At 39.6% G+C, this 23779-nt stretch overlaps 1 protein-coding gene across 2 annotated transcripts in view; it reads left to right on the top strand.

Moving 5' to 3' along the window:
• GRM7 (glutamate metabotropic receptor 7) overlaps positions 1-23779 on the top strand; it is a gene marked incomplete at both ends in the record, with an annotated part of 809284 nt that overhangs the window by 374144 nt on the left and 411361 nt on the right. For both annotated transcript variants that reach the window (XM_079713568.1, XM_079713567.1), the window contains one exon: positions 21397-21538. In XM_079713568.1, coding sequence (XP_079569694.1) covers positions 21397-21538 — 142 coding nt within the window. The remainder of the gene's footprint in view (positions 1-21396; positions 21539-23779) is intronic.

Raw genomic sequence — 23779 nt, 5'->3', positions numbered from 1 at the left:
AGTTAGCCTTGGTGTTGGCTCTACGAGTTGCCATCCCAGCCTTCTCTAGTTGAGTGCGAGCTAAAGTTATGAGGGAGCAGAAACCATGAGGAAGCAGAGGACGTTCTCTGTGGAGACTGGAGTATAAAGATGAAAGGAGGTTGGAAGGTAAGACATCAAGCAGCCCTAAGGTGTGCCCTAAAGAGCAGGTGAGGAGTAGGTACCCTTGACCTTCATGCCTTCTCAGCTCCACTCCTATAAGACCCTGCTGAACGCTGTTTCCATGGTGTGACTGCTTCTCCAGGGCTCCTTACCTTCTGATATGTATGTCTGTGTCCGTGTACATAAGAGAGAAAGAAAGCTTGAGTTGGTTTATATTCACTGAAACCAAAGAACTGATAGTCTGAAAAGCCTGTTGAGTTGTGGTTATGGTTTTTCCTGCTGGGAACCAGTTTTACCAAACACCTGATCATATCTGGACTGTTTCTCCTGGTGCTGAAAACTGTGGCCCGTGTCCTTCCCTGGAAAACTTCACTGTTGGCTCAGTGTCCGAAAGGGGAGCTGGTGACCACAAGGGAACCTCACCAGCCTGAGTTTCTTCCAGTGCCTGGATGGGCCCATCAGAAATGGGTGTGTTTGCTCTATTAAAATAAAAGCTAAACTATTGTTTCTTTGGAAAGCCAGAAATAGTTAGCATTTTATATCCTCATTAGTCACAAAAGCATTTACTCCTCTTTTATTCTTATGGGGAAAGTTGAATCTATCTGCGCTAACAGTAACTTAGTAAAAGGTAGCAGGTTGACAGGTTGAGTCCGTGTATCCAGACCAGTTGGATAGTGCTTGGTCTCTGAAGGCAGAAGGCTGCATTTAAATATGACTTCTTGTCATACTTCATGTGTGACATTTGGCATATCATGCTCCCTGGGTATCGGTTTCATTATTCGGTCAGTGCAATTTTGTCTTTTTTTTGTTTGTTTTTTGGAATTGTGACAGCAGTGTTATGTTGTATAATTATTAAATGAGTGAGCTCTGGAACCAGTATCCTAGGTTCAAATCCTGGCTCCTCTCTTGGTTAGCTGTGTGATCGTAGGCAACATATGTGATGTATGTGGACTTTGTGTTTCAGCTTGTGCATCTGAAAAATTGAAGTAACAATGATACCTATTTATAGGCTGTCATGAGAGGTAAATATGTTAAAACATGTAAAGCACTGATACAAAGCCTCGTAGTGCGTGGCACGTAGCAAGAGCTCAGAAAAGTGTTTACAGTAAGTGTTTATTATCATAGGGTGCTTTGTAAATTCTACAGCACTGTACACATGTGGTGATGTTGAAACAAAGGTTTCTTGAGGCACAGAATGATGTATTTTGAGTTAATCTTGAAAGCACCTACAATTGATGGCTTGCTAATGGTTGAGTCTGTAATTTCTATCTCCTTATATAAAGACCAATTACGTAGAAATGGTCCAGAAATGAGCTCTCCTATGGGACTAAGCAGTTTTATGAAAAAGCTTTTATCACCATTGCCAGACTTGCAGGTAAGGAGAATGCATTCGTTTCTAGGGATTTTAACTTGGCACCTTTCATGGACTCTAAATTTACTCTGAAAAGAAAAAAGAAGAAAAAAAGCATCTGTTCTTCTTGTGCTGGCAGAGGTAGCAGAGAATGGTTCTCTTTGGCATCCTCTAATTTACTTAAGCTCTTTTTCTTCCCCCAGGCAGGTCAGTGGTGAGATAATTGATGAGGCTTTCTGGTTCCATGCACTTGGGTGTTTCTAAAGCAAGGGGGAAACATGGAAATAAAATTTGTTTTAAAGTATAGTTTTTAAAAGAGAATAAGGCAGAACCTTCCAGAGTCTTTTTTTATTTATTGTCTTATTCTGTGTAAATCTAATTCTTTTTACAGTGCTAAACAGATATTTTATATGACTTCATGGTCAAATAGAGAATATTTTTTACAACCTTTTGTGCTTCATACCTGTTCTGTCTTATTAGTGAGGCAGATAGTTTCTCAGTTGTTAGGAATAGGAGACCTCAATCAATTGTAACGTTTCTCCTCTATCCCCTTTACGTAGAAATTTTTCTGTGTCATAAAAACTGATGGATGGAGCAGTACTTACAAATATGTTTCCATGATCATTTATCTGCAGGTAGGCATTTTCTATTTGAAACTTCATGGGATTCCTTTTACCAGTTTTCCTAGGAAGGCTGGAGCTGTTTTCTGTTTGTTTTGTTTTTTTGTTTTTTTGGTATTCTTTCAACTTTGCTCCTCTAAATGTGAACATCAACCAGCAGCATCAACACCAGCATCACCTGGGAGGTTTTCAGAGATGCAAAACTTTAGGCTCCACCCCAGACCTACTGAATGAGCACCTATATTTTTAAAACATACCTACACAATTCTTGTGCACGTTAACATTTTACAAACACTACATTGAAACATCAGAATTCCATTTTCCACAGGCTTTCAAGGTGTGTCTCTTCAAGCCAGGATGATGGACTAGATCACTTTTTCCAAAATTAAATTTGAGAGTAGGTGTTGCAAGGAAAATGGTGTATTCGCTTTCTGTTTACTGCTATAAAAAATTACCATAAAAGTTGTGGCTTAAAACAATACAAAACAAGATAGATTATCTTACAGTACTAGAGGTTCAAGACCAAAAGGGGTCTCAGATGTCTAAAACCAAGGTGTCTGCAAGGCTGTATTCCTTCTGGAGATTGGAATGAAGAAGAACTTGATTCCTTGCAATTTCCAGATTCTGGAGGCTGACCCCATTCCTTGGCTTATGGTCATCTTCCATCTTCATAGCCAATACTGTAGCATCTTCGAATCTCTCCCTAACTCTTCCACTTCCCTCTTTCACTTACAATGACCCAGTGATTACTATGGGCCCACTAGATAATCCAGGAGCATCTCCCCACCTCAAAGTCAGTAGTCTAACTATCTTAATTCCATCTACACCCTTACTTTTTCCTTGCCATGTGATGTAACATAATCAACATTTCTGGGGTTTGAGGATTGGGCATCTTTGGGGTGTCATTATGCTGCCTACATAAATAGGATCTGTGAACTAGTAAATCTGGGCAACATTGATTAAACGTAACTAAGAAGGTATCTTTTATGCAGGACTTCTAAAAATCTTTATTGTATTAAAGTCACATTATGAAACACCGAGAGTGAGATATACTGTGCAATAATCCCCAAATATATGTAGCCAACTAGTCTTTTATTCACATCTACAGAAGTGGGGCTTCATTTGGGAAATGTGGACCAGAGGAATTTCCCTTCTTCCTTTCCATCCTATCCAAGGATTAACCAGCACACAATGGAGCCCTGGGCTTGGAGATTTAGGACTAAGTTTTCATCTCTGGACCTAATCTCAAATTCCTTTAATTGTAGGCAGGTTACTTTACTTTTCTGTTTCAGTTTTGATTGGTTTATTGGGAAACCTATATTCACATCTTTAACCTACCACTGACTCTTTATATGGCCTTGACTTTAATCTCTCTAATTCCAAGTTCTGAGTTGCGGGAAATGTCAAGAACACGAGTCCTAGGGTCAGACAGCCTGGGTTAGATGCTAATGCTGTCACCCTACGACTTAGAAAAAAGGGTCTTTTTCTTTAACCTCTTTGCCCTTCAGTTTTCCCATCTGTTAAATGAAGGCAAGAGTGGTCTCAACCTCATAAAAATGTGAATTTAAATTAGATAGTGCACATGAAATGTGAAATACAAAGCTTAGCACACACTAAGTTCTCAATACAAGTTTGGATGAGGATTTTACTTTTCAGTTACTATTATTAATAGAAAATAAACACAAATACCAAATTCATATGCAAACAAGTAAATAGTTTAAGAAGAATGAGCCCCATGCTTCATGGGGCGATCTTGATTTAATGTGTATGAAAGAGTACTTTTGACTCTAAAAAACCAGAAAGAATTCAAAGTGAAAACTTAACTGTTAAATGCAAAGCAACCAGTGAGAAGAGTTTGGAAAGGCATTTGGCTGGATGAGTTGAGTTTAAAGGCTTTGGGACATTATTTGGAAGAAATGCTTTTATCAGGAGTGTCATTTCAGGGCTTCCCTGGTGGCGCAGTGGTTAAGAATCTGCCTGCCAATGTAGGGGACACGGGTTCGAGCCCTAGTCTGGTGAAGATCCCACATGCTGCGGAGCAACTAAGCCCGTGCGCCACAACTACTGAGCCTGTGCTCTAGAGCCTATGAGCCACAACTACTGAGCCCACGTGCCACAACTACTGAAGCCTGCATGCCTAGAGCCCATGCTCCGCAACAAGAAAAGCCACTGAAATGAGAAACCCATGCACCGCAATGAAGAGTAGCCCCAACTCACCACAACAAGAGAAAGCCCACGTGCAGCAACAAAGACCCAGCACGGCTAAAAATAAATAAATAAAATAAATAAATAAATAAATCATTTCAGATGAGTATCAACACACATGTAGCCTATTGGAGCCAAAATCACTGAAAGATTCTTCAAACTTCTACCCATGGATTTTTACTGGCAGTTAAAAACTTCACAAAGAAGAATTATTGACAACATAAAACACTTGAGCAGTTTTGTTTTGTTTTTTAAGAAATAACATGGAGTTCCTGACCTGATATTTTATTTTAAAATTCTAATAAAACCAGTTTTATATGAAAGCTGATTCCTCAAACCAATTCAGAAGATTAGGTCTTGTAATTAAAAGTGCTGTCTATACCTTTGTAACGTGACAGTTCAAATATAGCTGGAACTACAGTGTCAGTATCTTTCTGAGGAAGGAAAGCATAATAGAGAATCTTAATTTGTCTCTGTGGCATCCTAATAACTCATTAAGTTGTGATAGAAAAATGAGCTTTGAAGGACATTGAGAGAAACACACTAATTTCCCTAGGTTTAATTAGCTAAGTAGAAATCACAGTACTCATAAGCATAGATACACATAGTCACAAAATACTGATTACCAAAGTACCAGAGTAGTTGGCTTCAAGAGTGAGGAGTGTGTGGTGTGTGTGTGGTGTTTATGTGTGATGTGTGCCTGTATAGTATGTGTGGGGTGTGTTTGTGATGTCTGTGTGTGATGTGTGTGTTGTGTGTGGAGCATGTGCGTGATATGTGTATGGTGTGTGTATGTGTGTGTGTGTACACATGTGCTTTCTCTTAGATCTGCACACTAGTGCAGAGGACCAATGCTAACAGTCAAACTGGACAGATACGTTTTAAAATATCAGTGCTGTATTACGTAATTATAATAATAGAAGAGGCTCTGTCATCTGCTTTGAATAGGGAGATGCAGTTTGTGAAAGTTTGGACCAGGTGAATTTACAAGTTGTGACACCTTCTGCCTCTTTATTGCAATCTGTATTTAATCAAGTCTCAATAGAGCACTGCCTAGGGAACCTAGGGCTGGCTTTTCATGCTCTAACTCAGGTTTACTCCACCGGAGGCTTTGGGGCATGACTGGTGTGAGGCGGTACCTTGTATCTTGATTTGCGTTTCTCTGGTAATTAGCGCTGTTGAGCATCTTTTTATGTGCCTGTAGACCTACTTTTGAAATCAGACTTAATTTACCTCCTGGATAGTCTTGGGAAAATCACCTTCTCACCTTTTCTTCCATTTATGAAACAAAACTATCGTTTACCTTTGGTGCACTTAGCCTGTTTGACACTCAAAGTAAATCATTTTTTAACAACTCTTTCCTCCACATGACAAAAAAATTTTCAATAATAATCATGAAATGAAATGAATAATAATAGTAATAATGGAAGAAAAAGAAATTCTAGCAGTAAAAATCTTACTTCATTGCATTTCATATGTCTGCATGCTTATAATAAAACAATAAATAAATATACAACTAAAAAATTACAGTATACAATAGAAAAACAACAAGAGATGATACATGTTAAATACATTATCTTTTTTTAAAAAGAGGAAAAATATTGTACCTCCATATTGTTTGGCCCGTTATAGTAACAAGTAGCATCCCAGTTTCTGTTTGGAAGCTTTAACTTCTGCGAATTTGTCAACTATTTTGTAAAAACTGATGTTTGCATATGCATGTTCAGTAGACACCTTAGCCAGGTTTGTTAATCTATATTTGTTCAAAGTTGATCAAAGAGCACTTTTTATAAATTTTATTTCAAAAAGTTTTTTTTCCACGAGAAGCAATAGATATACAAATAGTAAAACTCTTAAAGATAACCATAAAATTCAAAATTCATGAAATTCCCATTTCATCAGAATTTCCAGAAATTGCCAGAACAGTGATATCTTTATTTCTTTGAGATTAGTTTTTCAAATGTCTCCACATTTGGAGATTTTGCCTTAAAATACCTTTGTCAAAAATTAATCGTAAACATCTGTTATATTTTGTAAGACCTTCTGAATTTTCTGTTTCTGTAAAATTACATAAAATGGTGACTGATACCAGTTATTGACATTAATCCATTGCTTTAAAACAGTTAACAGAACGGAAGTATTTATTGCAATGTTTCTTCGTCTTTACAATCACTGTGATATGATTGATAATTGCAAATGTACTGTTTAAGAATATGCGATATCAGAGGAGTTGGAGGCAAGAACTATGCCTGCTGTGAGCTTGGATTATCCCTAACTGTAACGAACTTACTCTTAAATGAATATATGTTAACTGAATCTGTGTATATCAGGAGCCAGCTGCATAATTTGGGATTCTCTGAGTTCAGTTACAAGTAGAATACAATGTTCGTTAAAGAATAAGTGATAAAAATGGTGCTCATTTGGAGCTTATGTATATATTATCAAAACAATAGACACTGCAATTGTTTAGAACTTAGACCATGGGTCAGTAAACTTTGACTTATGGGTTAAATTTTTTCAGCTGCCTATTGTTATAAATAATTTTTTAAATGACCATTTTTTACACATCTTCTAAGGAAGGTGGCTACTCTCATGCTGCAACAGAGTTGAGTAGCTGCCACAGAGATCATGTGACCTACGAAGTCTGAAATATTTACTATCTCACCCTTTACAGATCCTGACTTCGATCAACCAAAATTTTTTGGAGTGGAGCTTTTTTTCCTGCCATTGTTTAGAATGGCTAGCCTTTGGTTGTAATAAAAAGCAGATAACTTGTAATTTCTTTTTAAAATTCCCTACAAATGGTGCATCTTTTGTTGCCTGATCATTTGCACCACCCCATTTCAGTATGCCTCTGATTCAACCTGTAGTGTTCTTGTGTTATTTTATTGAATGAAGGTCATCCATGAGCACCTTCATTCAGTTGGGTCTAGTGCATAGTAAACCTCCCATGCTTATTAGAGTGCTTTCCCTTCCAAAAGCACACAACCATAAATTATATGGGGAGGTAGTCCAAAAACATACAGGTAGTACACTCTAGGTAAAATGTTGTAAGGAACAGTGAGCATATACTTACAACATCCAGGTAAATCCCTGTGTCCCAGAGGACCAGGCAGAACTGAGTGTATATTCTACGACTGCCGACATTTTAGACGCCTCCAACTTCCACATAGTCCATTGCTTTTTAAAATTTCAGTGTGATGTCAACCTCCCCCCACCCTTTTTTTTTTTTTTTTGCAGTACGCGGGCCTCTCACTGTTGTGGCCTCTCCCATTGCGGAGCACAGGCTCCGGATGCGCAGGCTCAGCGGCCATGGCTCATGGGCCCAGCCACTCCACGGCATGTGGGATCCTCCCGGACCGGGGCATGAACCCGTGTCCCCTGCATCGGCAGGCGGACTCTCAATCACTGTGCCACTAGGGAAGCCCCAACCTCCCCCTTTTTAATTTTTTATTTTATATTGGACTATAGTTGATTTACAGTGCTGTGTTAGTTTCAGGTATAGAGCAAGGTGACTCAGTTATACATATACGTATATCCTTTTTCAAATTCTTTTCCCATTTAGGTTATTACAGAATATTGAGCAGAGTTCCCTGTGGTATACAGTAGGTCATTGTTGGTCATCTGTTTTAAACATGGTATTATGCATATGTCAATTCCAACCCCTTTTTTTTTTTTTTTTTTTTTTTTTTTTTTTTTTTGTGGTACGCGGGCCTCTCACTGTTGTGGCCTCTCCCGTTGCGGAGCACAGGCTCCGGATGCGCAGGCTCAGCAGCCATGGCTCACGGGCCCAGCCGCTCCGCGGCATATGGGATCCTCCCAGACCGGGGCACGAACCCGTATCCCCTGCATCGGCAGGCGGACTCTCAACCACTGCGCCACCAGGGAGGCCCTCCAACCCCTTTTGATAAGACAGCTCACACTTTCGTCTGAGAGGAATACAGGATTCTTGATTTTTTTTTTTTTTTTTAATGCCTTGCCACCTTCTATTTACTATCTTTCCTTATGGAATTTTCTTCTTCCCATTTATGTTAGAGTAATTCCTGAAGCCCATCAGTGATTTTAGTGTATACAGCATTTGGAGCTTAAGTCTATGCAATGTCATTAGCAGGTAACATGGGTTGAATTCACACCATATATAAATATACGGCTTTGGCCAAAAAGTTCGTTCGGGTTCTCCATGACATCGTACGGAAAACCCAAACGAACTTTTTGGCCAACCCAGTAGAAACTCTCTTTAGATGTGAATGATTGTGTGCATTCATTTGATGCTTTTAATTCACGACACTGTCAAAAGGTAGCAATCCAGATCTGATCCTAGTCTCTAATTAAGGTATTTGAATGACACAAACCGTGTACCTTCCCCTCTAGGGAGGGAAATTTGCCAGAGCTAGCTTAATGCTCAGAGCTCACATCATCACAAAGGTGGTTGCTTAGTTCAACCTAAATTAAAACCCATATTCATTTATACAAGATTACGTGCATTTTCTTAATATTTTGCATTAAACATTTAACATCTGGTTGATTAGACTTATCTTGTATAATCACATTTCAAGATGTAATTTGGCATTGTTGGGACAATCGATGAACTTGAGGTTTGTGTGATTGCTGACTATTATACTCGGGGTAGAAAAATTCATTATCTCACATTCTTCCCTTGTGGGTGTTGCTGTGACACTAACCTGCAACTCTGTTTACCAGAAGCAATGCAATTGCAGGCTCAATTGCTTCGAAAGCATGGGTTTTATTTTTATGCATGAAACATAGACTTCTCATTAATTTTTATTTCGTTTATTCAGTTTCAGTAACCCTTTGCATATGCAATGACAGGTGACTATGATGCTCTATCCTCTGTTATTCTTTTTTTCTCCCTTTTTTAACCAAAGCATAAAGCATTAAAACCTGCCCATGGTTTATTTAATCATTCATGTCTCTGTCTAGAATTTGAGGATATCTGCATTCATGTCTCTTCCTTTCTTCTCGCTTATATTGAGGTCATTAAAGGTGTGATTTTATTTATTCCTTTTTTTAAAAATAAATTTATTTATTTATTTATTTCTGGCTGTGTTGGATCTTCGTTGCTGCGCACGGGCTTTCTCTAGTTGCGGCAAGTGGGGGCTACTCTTCATTGCGGTGCGGGGGCTTCTCATTCAGGTGGCTTCTCTTTGTTGCGGAGCACGGGCTCTAGGCACGTGGGCTTCAGTAGTTGTGGCACGCAGGCTCAGTACCTGTGGCTCGTGGGCTCTAGAGTGCAGGCTCAGTAGTTGTGGTGCACGGGCTTAGTTACTCCGCGGCATGTGGGATCCTCCTGGAACAGGGCTTGAACCCATGTCCCCTGCACTGGCAGGTGGATTCCTAACCACTGCGCAACCAGGGAAGTCCTATTCCTCTTTTGAATATACTCTGGGTTTAAGAATGAAAAATCTTTCATTTCTATTTCAAATCACAATAAAAATGAATATGTCACAAAAGGCAAGTATATTTGCAAAAACACTGAAGAAAAAATGTCATCCTGGTTTAATACTGAAGACTGTGATGTGATCCAGCAACTTGCTTTATGTCTTGTGCTTAAAGAAGTGTTATATGTGTATATGTTAATCCCAATAAAATAGATAGCCAACAAGGACCTACTGTATAGCACAGGGAACTATACTCAATATTTTGTAGTAACCTATAAGGGAAATGAATCTGAATCCCTTTGCCATACAATTGAAATGAACACAACATTGTAAATCAATTATACTTCAATCAAAAAAAAAGAAGTGTCATGTGACATAAAGCCTTAAATACTACACTCTTCAGTGAGGGAGGGGAAGAAATTCTTCTGAGCGTGTGAAAAATGGTGAGGGTGACATATTTCTAAAGCCATTAAATGCAGAATTCATTTGTTTCCACTTCTTTGATTTGAGACATACACGCTGATAAATAGCAAGGTTCCTTTAACAATGATAAATGCTCACATTCTTTAAAAATGGCTTTTATTGATATGTGTACTCTTTCAAGTCTCAAGAGAACAATATTTTGCTGCAGTACTGATCTATCTTAGCAGAGACACTAAGGGGAGGTGGGGAACGAGCTGCAGAAAAAGATGCTGAAAATAGCACAATTCTAAAAATTCAGTGTCATTTCTCTTTTAGCATGCAGAGGTCATGATTTCAATGACAGCTGGTCATATGAGAGAAGTCTGGTTTTGATATCCAGTATTGTAAACTGTTATTCAAATTGATAGTGTTAATCATATGAAAGGGATGCTTTCTTTATATTTTTTATAAAGTTGAATTCTGTGTGTTTAAACATTCCATCAACCGTGCTGAATGAGCCTTGAGATCTGAGTACAATTATCCCTTTCCCATTGACAGGATGAAGACTCAATCATTTTTATCCTCTAAGGATGTACAAAGAGAGAGATGTTTGTGTTTTGAAGGGGCTGAGTTAAAAATCTCTGGCACTGATTCATTAAATGAAAAGATACTATTATAGAAGAGTTAACAAACATGTTCAACTGTTTAGAAAAGTTTGATGGCCTAGAAGGTCGTAGGAGTTTTAAGCGTTCCATTTATGCTGGTTTATTGATTCATTGAGAGAAATGTGATGGAGGAAAGAGTAAGGGTGGGATGTGGGGGGAACCTCATCAGAATCCTCAGAGCTGATGAGGAAACAGCTCTGGACCGAGGGTCAGTTGTTTTCACTTTGTGTCCTGGCATGTGTTGGTATTGGACAAATCAATTCAACTTCCAAGCTGCTGTCCTCTCATCTATAAAATGAATGAGGACCTCACCTTTCCCCACCTCCTTTAGTACTTGGTGGTGTTCAAATAAGGTTACCAAAGGAGAAGGGGGAGGGATAAATGAGGTATTTGGGATTGCACACTACTATATATAAAACAGGTACCCAGCAACCTACTGTATAGCACAGGGAACTATACTCAATACTTTGTAATAAGCTATAAGGGAAAATAAGCTGAAAAAATATATATATATATATGTATATATATATATGTCACTTTGCTGTACACTTGAAACTTAACCCAACATTGTAAATCAACTATACTTCAATAAAAAAAAAAGAATGGAGGAATTAAAAAGTCTTTGGAACCAATAAAGGGGGAGTCTTTATGGGGGAAAGCTATTACTTTAGTGAAAGAACCAATGAAGAGTGGCATAAATCACTTATTAATTTATTCAGGAAAACTAGTAGTGTGGAGATTATTTTTAAAATTACTCTAGTATAGTGCTGCAAGATACACATACACAGATTACTAGGGAATTCATAAAGGTAAGAGCATATCTTTAGAACCACTGCCTTAGAAATGTAATGAAATATTAAAATAGTTCCTCCCTCTCTCTCTATATATATATATATACACACATACACATATATATGTATATATATTTATATATATGCCTGCCCTAAATTCCCACTGAATTTGAATTCTCTGGATGGATTCCCACACAGACATGATATCCAATTATCCCCTAATTTTCAAGAATCTAAAAATGAGTGGTGATATGTACATGTATAACTGATTATAGCAGAAACTAACACAACATTGAAAATCAACTATACTCCAATAAAAAATTTTAAAAAAAGATCACACACAAAAAACTTAAAAACATAAAATAAATCATAAAATCAGCCTGCTCCATTTCCCCCACACACACAGCCAAGTGGGAACTTGACTAAATGCAAATAGTGGTTTGGAAAAAGCAGTCATGTTTGGGATTCACGAGTTGACCTCCTTCTTACTGTCCAGGGATGCATAGTGGTCCATCCTTACAGAGGCGCTGCTTGGAGACAAGTGACAGTTGCTTCTGACGGCTGAGGCTGCTCAAGCCACAGGGAAAACCAGTGACTGTAAAAAATCAGCCAATTTCTTAGTTCTTGTTCAGGGAAAGGAACAGCTTGCCTTCCAAAGGCTTCTTGAATCAGGGCATATTCTTCATTAACCCGCTTGCGACCTGCCAGGTTACCAGCTGCTGAGAATAACTTGATGTTTCGTACTGGGATTTTGGTTGCAAGCAAAACTCGGAGCATCTTCAGCGGCCATCACAGTTTTGAAAGAGAATTAAGAGGAAAAGTTATCTTATTAGTGTGTATTCCCTTGAGAATGAATAGGATATTTTTCTTTTGTGTTGATTTCTTTATCCCTAGCAACTGAAAGAATGCTTGAGACATGCCAGATGCTTAGTGAATTTTCTGTTTAATGAATGAATGCATGAATGCATGGATGTAAAATGGCAAAGAGGGTGACTCAGAGTGTAACATCACCAGCTGAGAGAGGATGAAATCAGAAATTTAAGAAGAAAAAACATGTTAATTTCAGAGCATCAGCTCTGATGCTGAGTTGGCCGTCACCTTCCCTTTCCAGACCATTGTCAGCATCTTTACAATCAGAGGATTGTACTAAGTGTGCTTTCATTTCTTAGGTTGTCAGATCGAGCCAGCTAGAATACGCATGACTCTGTTCAAGATTGCTTTAAATCTCAGTGTCTCGCAAAGTAAGATGCACATTCTTCTCAGGCACAATGATGCCCCTGAAATTGCTGAACATATTTAAGTGAGATGTGAAGTCTGACATTTCTTGGCTGAAAGATATGATGGATTGACCTTTCAGTAACCTGTCCAGACAGCCCATGATTTCTACTCTCAGAGACATAGTGCTCCCTGGCAGGGACAGAGGAGAACGTTTTTCACCCAAGCATATAGTTTCTTATGGTTTTTGTCTCATAAAGTCTCGTGCAATCCAGCCCCAGCCCCATTGGTCTAACCGCTGCTTTTTATTACACGTTGCTATAGGCAGGCTCATCTCTGCAAGCTCCCCTAAATGCTCTTTCCAGTCTGGCTCCTGAGCATTTCCTTTGAGTGTTCATCTGCCCTTGCTTCCGCCTTCCTGCTTTCTATCCTCTTCCCTCTCAATCTAGAAAGGAATATGCATATGTGAACGATTATGCAGCCAGTTAGTGACTAAGAAAAATCAAAAACCCTGAGCCTGTAATTCTCAGGCTTCCAACAAGTGTGCCTCAATCACCACAATCTTTGCCCACCTCTCCTCTGACCCTGGGTACCTTTTCCCACGTCCCCTGTGGCTACTTACTCTCTTCCACTTTGTCTCCCTCTCCCTCCAGCTATCTTGCCCACAGATACCTGCAGGTGCCGATCGGTCGCTTTTTCCCAGCATCTCCCACCACTGCAGTTGTGATTCCTGGCCTTTTTTCTGCATTGTACATTTCTTTGAAAGTTTACACTGTCAGGAATTTTCTCTCCCTTTTATAATGGGCTGGAAATTCTTTAAAGGCAAGGATAAGTTAGGATTGTGTTCAACTGCAAATAACAGAAAACTGAATGCTAGTAGTCAAATAAAAGCATGGTTTGTTTTCTCACATATCAGGAAGTTCAGAGGTAAGTGGCTGCTGGCACTATTGCTTCTGCTCAACGATGCATAACATCAGAGACTCTAGTTCTTTCTTTCTGGTTTCTTATTTTCAGAGTGTTTTGCTTCATCATTTTCCTTGTGGCTGGATGGTGTCAAGAGGACAGTAAGAGCTCTCGACATAACATCTAAAGGCTGGAGGAAGAGGGATGCCAGCCTCTTTCTTTCCCTCTCTCCTTTCCAAAACGAGCAAGTTTTTCCAGAACTGTCTCCAGCAACCCCTACCGGTTTCATGGATATCATGGTCATTTCTACCTTCAAAAGAGGCTGGGAGGGCTTCCCTGGTGGCGCAGTGGTTGAGAGTCTGCCTGCTGATGCAGGGGACGCGGGTTTGTGCCCCGGTCCAGGAAGATCCCACATGCCGCGGAGCGGCTGGGCCCATGAGCCATGGCTGCGGGGCCTGCGCATCCGGAGCCTGTGCTCCACAGTGGGAGAGGCCACAGCAGTGAGAGGCCTGCGTACTGCAAAAAAAAAAAAAAAAAAAAAAAAAAGAGGCTGGGAGATTCGGGAGCAGAACTGCCCCTTTGATCTGTGATAGGCTGTTGCTTGGGACCAGACATCTCTCCACCCTGAGCAAAACCAGGAGTCTGATAGCCAAGAAGGAAGGGAGGGCTGGGCAATCTTATCCATAACGACTTTTCCAATTTGACTTCTGTCTTCCCTCCATCAAGTATCCTTCCACTGACCCCCTACACAGATGTGAAACATCCCATCTGAGACTAAATTTCTTCCAGCACGCTTTTGCTGGTTCCTCTAACAAGATGTGTTATGTATGTCTTTATCTGCTTTTATGACGTCTGTCATCCTCTCCCTGTAATTTGTGAACTGTATTTTGAAAGACAAAAATCCTACTACTCCGCTGTCATTAAATTTGTGATTTTGGGTGAGTTACTTCAGAATGCCTCTGTTTCCACCTGTCCAAATGGGAATGTTAGCAAAGCTGCCTCATGCAGTTATATAACGAATGAATATGATATAAAGCATTTAGGATGGTATCTGACACATACACAGAACTTCGTGAGTGTCAGTCTTTCTTCTGTGATTAATATCATCACTATCAAACTCTCCAGACCTCAGTCGCCCCGTTTGTAATGGAGAATGGAACACAGTCATTTCTAAGACTCTTTATACTGCCCTCATATATTCCTTCAGGGAAAAAAAAAATTCCTAGAGAGCCTTTCACATAGTAGGGTCTCAATAAATATTTGCTAACATGACTTGGCATATCTAAATAATAGATCATCAGAGAGAGTGTATCATGTGTACGCTCTGACAGAACTGAGTTGCAAACTTTAAATGCTTTCCTATTGCTTCTGCTTCTGAGATGGAAAAGAATCCATAATCATTTGGGAGAGAAAAGTATTTTTAATGGAAACACTCTGGGGCCTGATTCCTGAAGTTTCTCTTGCAGTTACAGATTGCTCGCTACCACAGGCAGACAGAAAACTGACCAGTTTTCAGCTCCAAATTGAAAAGCAGATTGATTTCTGGCATGCTGGAATTCCTTCCATTACCTCAGTGGCTTGTATGTCCTCAGGCTGCTGAAAGCGGGCTTTTTCAGTCAAAGCTGACGTGTTACGAACGGAGTTGTCCTGTGACATGCATCCATATGCAACATGTATGATGGTACCGTCCAATTTTTCCTACATGTTTGTGCCCCATGGAAATGCAACCTAATTGTCAGTTGCAATGCCAGCTGCCACTGCCGAATTCCAATTAGTCTTCACACACAAAAGAAATGCACCTCAAAAGTTAGGTTCTTAAGCTTGTGATGTTGAACCAATATTTTCTCAAATGTAGGTTGCTCGTGTGCTGAGGTCACTCAGTAACATCAGATATGTAACAGAGTGCGAGCTGAATCCACTCTGAGGGACTAAGCTAGCACACAAACCATAGAAAGTTTGCATTCAATAGGGCAGTAGCTTGAGATGAAAAAATTGGTTACATGAGCTAACTGACATCTGAACACCAGGTGTGTGTGGGCAGGTGTGTGGACCACTTCATTCCTTGCTGGCAGACACACCAGACCTGGATTATTGTGTCACAATGGCCCATTTCTGGCATGACATGCTTGGTCTGAATTGAATGCCTGGTCAAAGTCATCTGTGTGCAATATACGTACACTTATCTACCTGCCACATTCTCCTTTGGGTCTGAGACAAATGAAATGACTGTCTTTCCAGCAGGTACCTCTCAAGCCTTCCAGGAGGAAAAGATCAAAACAGCATGTTTCTCTCTCATCCTTTGTTTTTCGATATTCTTTCCTTTTTACATTTCAGCTTTAGGAACATGACCATTCTCATTACCATGTTAATAGCTAGTTTCTTTCTTCTGTTGAGTTGTTTGATTTTGCTCACCTGCAGGCACTTCTCTCTGAGGCATGGTGAGCATCTCGATTCTGCAATCACAAAACGCCACACATCGGTTCCCCTAGCGCGCCCTGGCTGAGCCCAAAACCCACAAGTGCTGGCCGCCCCTCCACTAATTGTGTCGCCAAATGGAGTTGGCTCTCATTTGCTTAACCACTCAGTTGTAATTGAATCCTGATGAGAAGCTGGGTTTCCATCCAGAATTATTCCCCTTCTCCTGCCGAGAAGGTGGTATAGTGGCCATTTCTTCCCCACAGCAGCCCTAGAACAGTTTGCAGATGGATTCATTCCTCTATCCTCTCTGATGTTTTCCAGCCTTGGAGCGATTATGGCCTTGAGACTGTAGGCGCCATTACCAAGGGATGTTTCTCCTGTTGCTTTCTCTCTGCATCGCTGGAAACCTTATAACAAAGGATAATGATGCATCCCTTCCTTCTTTCTCCCTATCTCACCATCGTAAGAGTGCCCTAAAAATGCTTGGCTAAAATATCCATGCCTAAATTCTACTTTTACCTAAATTGGCTACAACCAATTTGGAGATACCCAAGTGAATATTTCTCGAAATCTGATCTCCTGGCCACCTGCAGCAGTATCACCTAGAGCAGTGATCTCAAAATATGGTCCCCTGACCTACAACATCAGCATCACCTGGAAATTTGTTAGAAATGCAGATTCAGAGGCCTCACCCAAACCTACTGAATGAGAATTTCTGGAGGTGTGGACCAGAAATACGTGTTTTGAAACAACTCCTCCAGGTGAATGAATGCATGAGAACCACTGAGTTAAAGCTCTTGTTAAAAATTCAGATTCCTGGGCTTGCTCCACTACTTACTAAATAAGAATTCATTACAGATAAGACCCAGAAAGGTAGATAGGTATAGGTAGATTAGATAGATAGGTAGATGTGTGTGTGTGTGTGTTTGTGTGTGTGTGTGTGTGTGTATTTAAATTTTACCTTGAAATAATTTTAGATTTACAGAAGAGTTACAAAGGTAAGATTCCTATATACCCATCTTCGATTTCCCCCAAATGTTAATACTTTAAATAACTAGTATACATTTATCAAAATTGAGAAATTAACAATGTAAAAATACTCTTAACTACAGGCTTTATTCAAATTTCACCAGTTTTTACATGAATGTCTTTTTGCTGTCCAAGGATCCAATCCAGTTTTCAGTTTCTCAGTCTTTTATTTCATGATCTCGACAATTTTGAAAAGCACAAGTCAGGTATTTTGTAGAATGTCCCTCAATTTGAATTTTTTTCTGACATTTTCTCATGAGCAGATGAAGATTAAGGTTATGGGTTTGGGGAAGAGTAAAATACAAATGGGGTCACCCTTATCATCACATCATATCGGGGCACATTAAATCAACGTGACTTAGCACTAGTGATGTTAACGTAGTGGTCCAGTTAGAGTCTGCTGAGTTTATCCACTGTCCAGTTATTCTTTTTCCTTTTCCATATTCTTAGGCTAGGCACTAAGTCCAGACTACACTTAAGGGCAAAACAATTAATCTCCACTTCTTCAAAGGAAGAATATCAAAGGAGTTGTAGGCATATGTTTAAACCACCAGAATAATTAGTAAATAGTTGGGGTGAGATTCTTTTAAGCTATATAAATGTTCAGTGTCTCCTTATAATTTCCCACATGAATTTTAGCATTCATCAGTGGGCCTTGCCTGCAGCAGTTTTTCCTCTAATGTTCTAATGGTGATATTCCATGTCACTCATTCCTTCAAAATTTATCAGTTGGGATTGTTCTGTGAGGAGGATTCATTCCATCTTTCCTACTTATTGATTATTTTGGTCCTTTATTTTTCAACAGTATGGATTCCTGAGTATGTATTGTGTGTATTCTTTGGATAGTCATTCAGTACCATCATTATTTATTTTGTTGCTAATATTATTCTAGCTTTGTTCATTGGAAGCTCTTTTTTTTTTTTTTTTTTTTTTTTTTTGCGATACGCGGGCCTCTCACTGTTGTGGCCTCTCCCATTGTGGAGCACAGGCTCTGGACGTGCAGGCTCAGTGGCCATGGCTCACGGGCCCAGCCACTCCGCGGCATGTGGGATCTTCCCGGACCAGGGCACGAACCCATGTCCCCTGCATCGGCAGGCAGACTCTCAACCACTGTGCCACTAGGGAAGCCCTGGGAGCTCTTTTAGGTTGGCTCCTATGTCCTTCTGACATCCCCCCTTCCATTTTTTTTTCTTCTGTGGACTTCTTGCTTCCTGACATGACAAGTTGATCCAGACTTGTCTTGCATGTGCCTTGCCCCAGCTTCAGAATCAACCATTTCTCCAGAGACCTGGTTCTTTTTGTTGAAAGACGGTATTTCAAAACCAGTCTGATCACTAGATGTTGCTATGGAGTGTCACTACTTCTAGACTGTCTCAATGGATAGTGGTAGGGTACCTATGTATGTATGTATACTAGCCCACATATGCATGTATGTATGTATAAGATAACCGATGCATGCAAGCGTCTCACTCTAAGCCATGAGTTTACACTATGTCTGACTCCGCCTCATGCCACGTGTTCCATTCTAGCCACATTCTCTTGTTTGCGTTTAAATTCTTTACCTAACTCTGAGAAACCTGATTCCCATTACATACAATTTCTTTCTTGTTTTGTCTGACTCCAGTATGGGTAGCAGTTCCAGCATTGCTAACTTGTATCCCTGTGGAAAATTTACAAATTAGAGCACCATTTTATGTGCTGTTCTTCTTGTCTTTATCCTTAGAGTTTCCAGTCATACACTATTTTTAAAAGTTACTTAGGACAACTCCTTTCCTATTCATCCCCTTCAGTGAAATGCTCTGATACATTTATATTGCAGTTCGTTTGTCACAGTCTGCATTCCATTTTAGGATCCCCTAATTTCTTGGTTGATTTTGCATACAGTAAAGTCCAGTTGTTGTGACGCATTGTTCTTAGGGTTTTGGCAAGTGCCTGGAGTCATGTATCTACATCACAGTACCATACAGAACATTTCCACTGCCCCCAAGTGCCCTTGTGCAGTCCCTTTGTAGTCAACCCCTCCTCTCTCTCCTATAACCGCTGGCATCCACTGATCTGCTTTCCACCCCTATGGTTTTGCTTTTTCCTAGAATGTCATGTGAATGAATTACATAATTTGTAGTATTTTTGGTTTAACTTTTTCACTTAGCAAAATGCATTTAAGATTCATTCATGTTCTTCCAAGAATCAGTAGTTCCCTTTTGTTGCTGAGTAGTATCCTATTGCCTGGGTAGACCACGGTTAGTTTATCCATTCACCTGTTGACAGATGTCTTAGTTGTTTGCAGTTCTAGTGATTATGAATGAAGTTTCTATAAACATTTACGAGCACACTTGTGTGAACATAACTTTTCAATTCACTTGGATAAACAGCTAGGATTGGAACTACTGTTTGATATGTTAACTCTATATTTAACATTTTGGAAATGCCAAACTATTTTCCAAACTGGTTGTACCACTGAGCATTTCCACCAGCAATGAATGAGCATCCTATTGCTCTGCATGTTCTCTAGTATTTGGTATTGTTAGTATTTTTTTAAAAGCTATTTTAATAGGTATTTAGTAATATATCATTGTGGCTTTTTCTGCTTTTGGGGGGGAGGAGTTGTTTAGCTCTTGTTTCTCTTATTTCTTAAAGTAGAAGTTTAGGTTGCTGATTTTGGATGTTTCTTCTTTCCAAACATCAGCATTTAATGATATCTATTTCCTTATAAACATCAGTTTAGCTGTAATCTATACATTTTGAGATGTTGCAGTTTCATTTTCATTTAGTTAGAAATACTTTTAAATTTCCCTTGACACTTCCTCTTTGACACGTGGGTAGTTTAGATGTGTGTTGTTTAATTAACAAGTGTTCGAAGATTTTCCTGTTTTCTTTCTGTTATTGATTTCCAGTTTGATTCTGTTATGGTCTGAGAGCATAATGTTCTTTTGAATTTAAGTTTTTTTTTTTTATCTTTTATGACCCAGAAGATGGTCTAGCTTAATGAATGTTCCATTTTCCACTTGAAAAGAATGTCTACTCTTCTGTTGTCCTGGGGATCGCTCTGTAAATGTCAATTAGGTCAAGTTGGTTGATAGTGTTGCTGGACTTCTATACTTTATAGAAGGACCATCGGTGATTTCAAGCACATTGAAGGTTGAGAGCCACTTAGAGGGAGCTGACACTGATTGGGATTAAGAAGTAATGGAGGTTCACTTCTGGATTAGAGTTCATACTTTTCTATGCTTATGGAAGCCTAGTAGCTTCCACCCAGTTGTCGATCCTCTGGGTATAAGCTTGTTGATCACGGGTATCTCCACATTACAAAAAGAACAAGGTTTTCCTCTTGTCTCTGCCCCTAGGGCTTCTGCCCATTGGATGACCTTTGGGGCCTTTCCTACAAATAATCCTCTCTACCTCTTTTGTCTATGCCAGCCTTTCTTAAGTTGTGTTTTATAAAACAAACAAAACAAACAAAAACCACTAGATCCAGGAGCTGCTACTAAGCAGGTGTTGAGTAGTGGGGAGGGTATCAGTTGCTTACTAAACTGCTGCATATTCCCGTCTTGAAATTCATAAGCCGGTTAATACCATAACGGTCCTGAGAAATCTGTAGTAAACACATCTATTTTTCTATTTAATCCCCTTTTCTATTAACATGAAATGGGCAATGCTAATTACCTTATAAGAATTTTTAAGATCAGATAACATACATAGAACACACATTTGTAGGTTGGGCACATAGTATGTGGTCAATAAAAATGTATTACTCTGATTTATAATAGTTGATCTTGTTCTTGTTGTTTTATTTTTAGATTTACTCCATTGGCTATGAGCTTGAAAAGTTGGAACGGGTATAAAGGGGAAAAAATTATGAGAATGCAAACACCAGAAAAGCAATAGAAGTTGACATGAGTTTTACCTGTTCAAGTACTCTTATATTGTAGTTGACTGTGGTTTTCTTGTAGTCTATTACATTCATTTTAAAGGCCTCCCATCCAGTTTGTCTACCTAAACCTACCTCTCCAGAATCAGTGTCACTGGTACTCCTGTGCATACAAGTGCATTACTAAGAGAATGAGGCTGTGCCTTACCGTGGAAGGTGCACCAAGTATGAACTCAGCATAATGTCCTAAGCCTTCCTCATTCAGCAAATCACCAAGGAAGTGCTATGCACTCAGAATTTGCAAGTTCCTCCTCGCCATCTACTTTCCCTGGTTTGTTTGGTATCTCTGCGAGAACTTTACTGACACTCTGCTTTCTTTTCTTACACAGGAGGGCTCTGCATTGCCCAGTCCGTGAGAATCCCCCAAGAACGCAAAGACAGGACCATTGACTTCGATAGAATTATCAAACAGCTCCTGGACACACCCAACTCCAGGGCTGTCGTGATTTTTGCCAACGATGAGGATATCAAGTAAGGCTGGTGAAATTCATTAATATGCATGTTGCAATTTAGGAGACAGAAAGATCAGGATCCTGGCAGACAAAGGGGAAAAGATAGCACAGGATCAACTCAATAATTACATGGTGGCAGTCTGTTCACGCTTTCTACCCCACAGAAATAGTTAGAGCGAACCGTGGAAGCAGCAGCATGTTTCTGTCATATATTTCCCCCCATTAGCTAAAAAAATGTATTCAATTACTTGTAAAGGAGAAAACCCCTGGACTTTCCGAAGGTTCTTTTATTAAATAATATATCCACGTGTAACAGACTCTTATCTAAAGAGTGGTTCTTCTTAATGTAAAAGAAAAATGCCTTATATTTCTGGCCATATTACTCCTGCTTTGGACTTCATGTGTTCAAAAACCAAGCTTGTCATATCTCTACATTCTCCAATCCACTTGTTATCTTTTTCTTTACCTTGATCCTCCTTGGTGTCAACAATCTGATGGTTAATTTTTTGGCTTTCCTTTTTAGCTCATTCCTTGGCCAAGCCATGGAGGGCTAACCTTTGAAATGTTTCTAGAACACAAATAGACCCTGTTTCCATTTCTGACCACTGCCACCTCGGTTGGTCCACAATCCTTATCATTTTTAGAACAAACACTAATTACACCTGACTTAAAATATCAAAAAATGTTAAAAAATCTAGATTAAAAAAAAAAAAGCTGCATTCATCCTGTCCCGTAGCTAACAACTTCTCTTTTCCAGACGCTATAGCTAATAACCAGTGTCTTGTATATTTTTCTAGGGACAGTGTGTATATTTTTACACAAATGGTAGAACACTATTGTTCTCCACCCTGCTCGCCTTCACTCACTCTTCTTTCATGGAAGTCTCTGGATGTCAGTACCTATAGATCTTTTCAGTCTTTTCAATAGCCATGCAGAATTGCATTTTATATATTTCCTGTCATTTATCTAACTGCTCCCTTCCTGACTGATATTTAAGGGGTTTTTTGTGTTTTTTTTTAATTTCTTTATTTATTTTCTTTCTTTATTTTTGGCTGCATTGGGTCTTCCTTGCTGCGTGCGTGCTTTCTCTAGTTGCGGCAAGCGGGGGCTACTCTTCGTTGTGGTGTGTGGACTTCTCATTGCGGTGGCTTCTCTTGTTGCGGAGCACAGGCTCTAGGCACGCGGGCTTCTGTAGTTGTGGCACGTGGGCTCTAGAGCGCAGGCTCAGTAGTTGTGGCACACGGGCTTTGTTGCTCCACGGCATGTGGGAACTTCCTGGACCAGGGCTTGAACCCTTGTGCCCTGCATTGGCAGGCGGATTCTTAACCACTGAGCCACCAGAGAAGCCCGACATTTAAGTTTGATTACAGACTTTTGCAGTTATAAATTGTGTTGTGATAAACTTTCTCTTCCACAAATCTGTGTGTGCAAATATGAAATATTAATATACATACTTTACAATGTGTGATATATAATATTAACATACTGCAAATATATAATAATGTACAAGTGTATTATTTTATATATTTGTAAGTATTTAAAACAGAAATTCCTGGAAAATAAGTTTCCAGGACAAAGATGCGTTCCTTCTTAAATGTGAATATTGTTTTCCAAAGAGATGTTGCCAATTTACACCTCTGCTGATGGGAAAGCTGTTTGGATTTTTTAAATCTTAGTTTGTCTCACAGTTCAAAATAATATGTCCCTTAATTTGAAGGTGAATATCTTTTATTAAGGGTAAAGTTGAAGGTTCCAGGCCATTGTTACCCCCATGTGGAGTATTGCACCTCCATCATTGCCAGCCTGCCGGTCCTGTGTGTCCCCCTCCATGTGTATCCTCCATCTGCTTCTGAATCCACCCATCCCTTAATTGGAGTCTGTATTCTCCACTAGTCTGTACGCATCATTAAAATGGAGGTGATGCCCCTTTTGACTTCCTTTCATAACCTTAACCCCATCACAGTTTTGAGCTCTGACATGGGTGGCAGGATGAGTAAATGAGAAGAGTATTAAACCTCAAGTCAGGACACCCAAGATGGATTTTTTTTTTGCTGCTTAAATGACCACTGTCTCACCTTGGGCAAGCCTCTCCCCACACCCTACTTCCCTAAGTCTTTGAGGCCTCAGTTTTCCCATCAGTAAAATGAAAATCCTTTTGAGCTCTTTCTATGATGATCTGGACTTCTGCTTTTCTAGCTTTATTTCATTCCATGCTCCCTCGTGGGTTGTGTACTGCAGGCAAGGGGCCACTTGTGTTTCC

This window comes from Hyperoodon ampullatus (assembly GCF_949752795.1).
Source record: "Hyperoodon ampullatus genome assembly, chromosome: 10".
Lineage (NCBI taxonomy): Eukaryota > Metazoa > Chordata > Mammalia > Artiodactyla > Ziphiidae > Hyperoodon > Hyperoodon ampullatus.
Note: the sequence above shows the minus strand (reverse complement) of the source record. Positions and strands in the feature narration are given on the sequence as shown.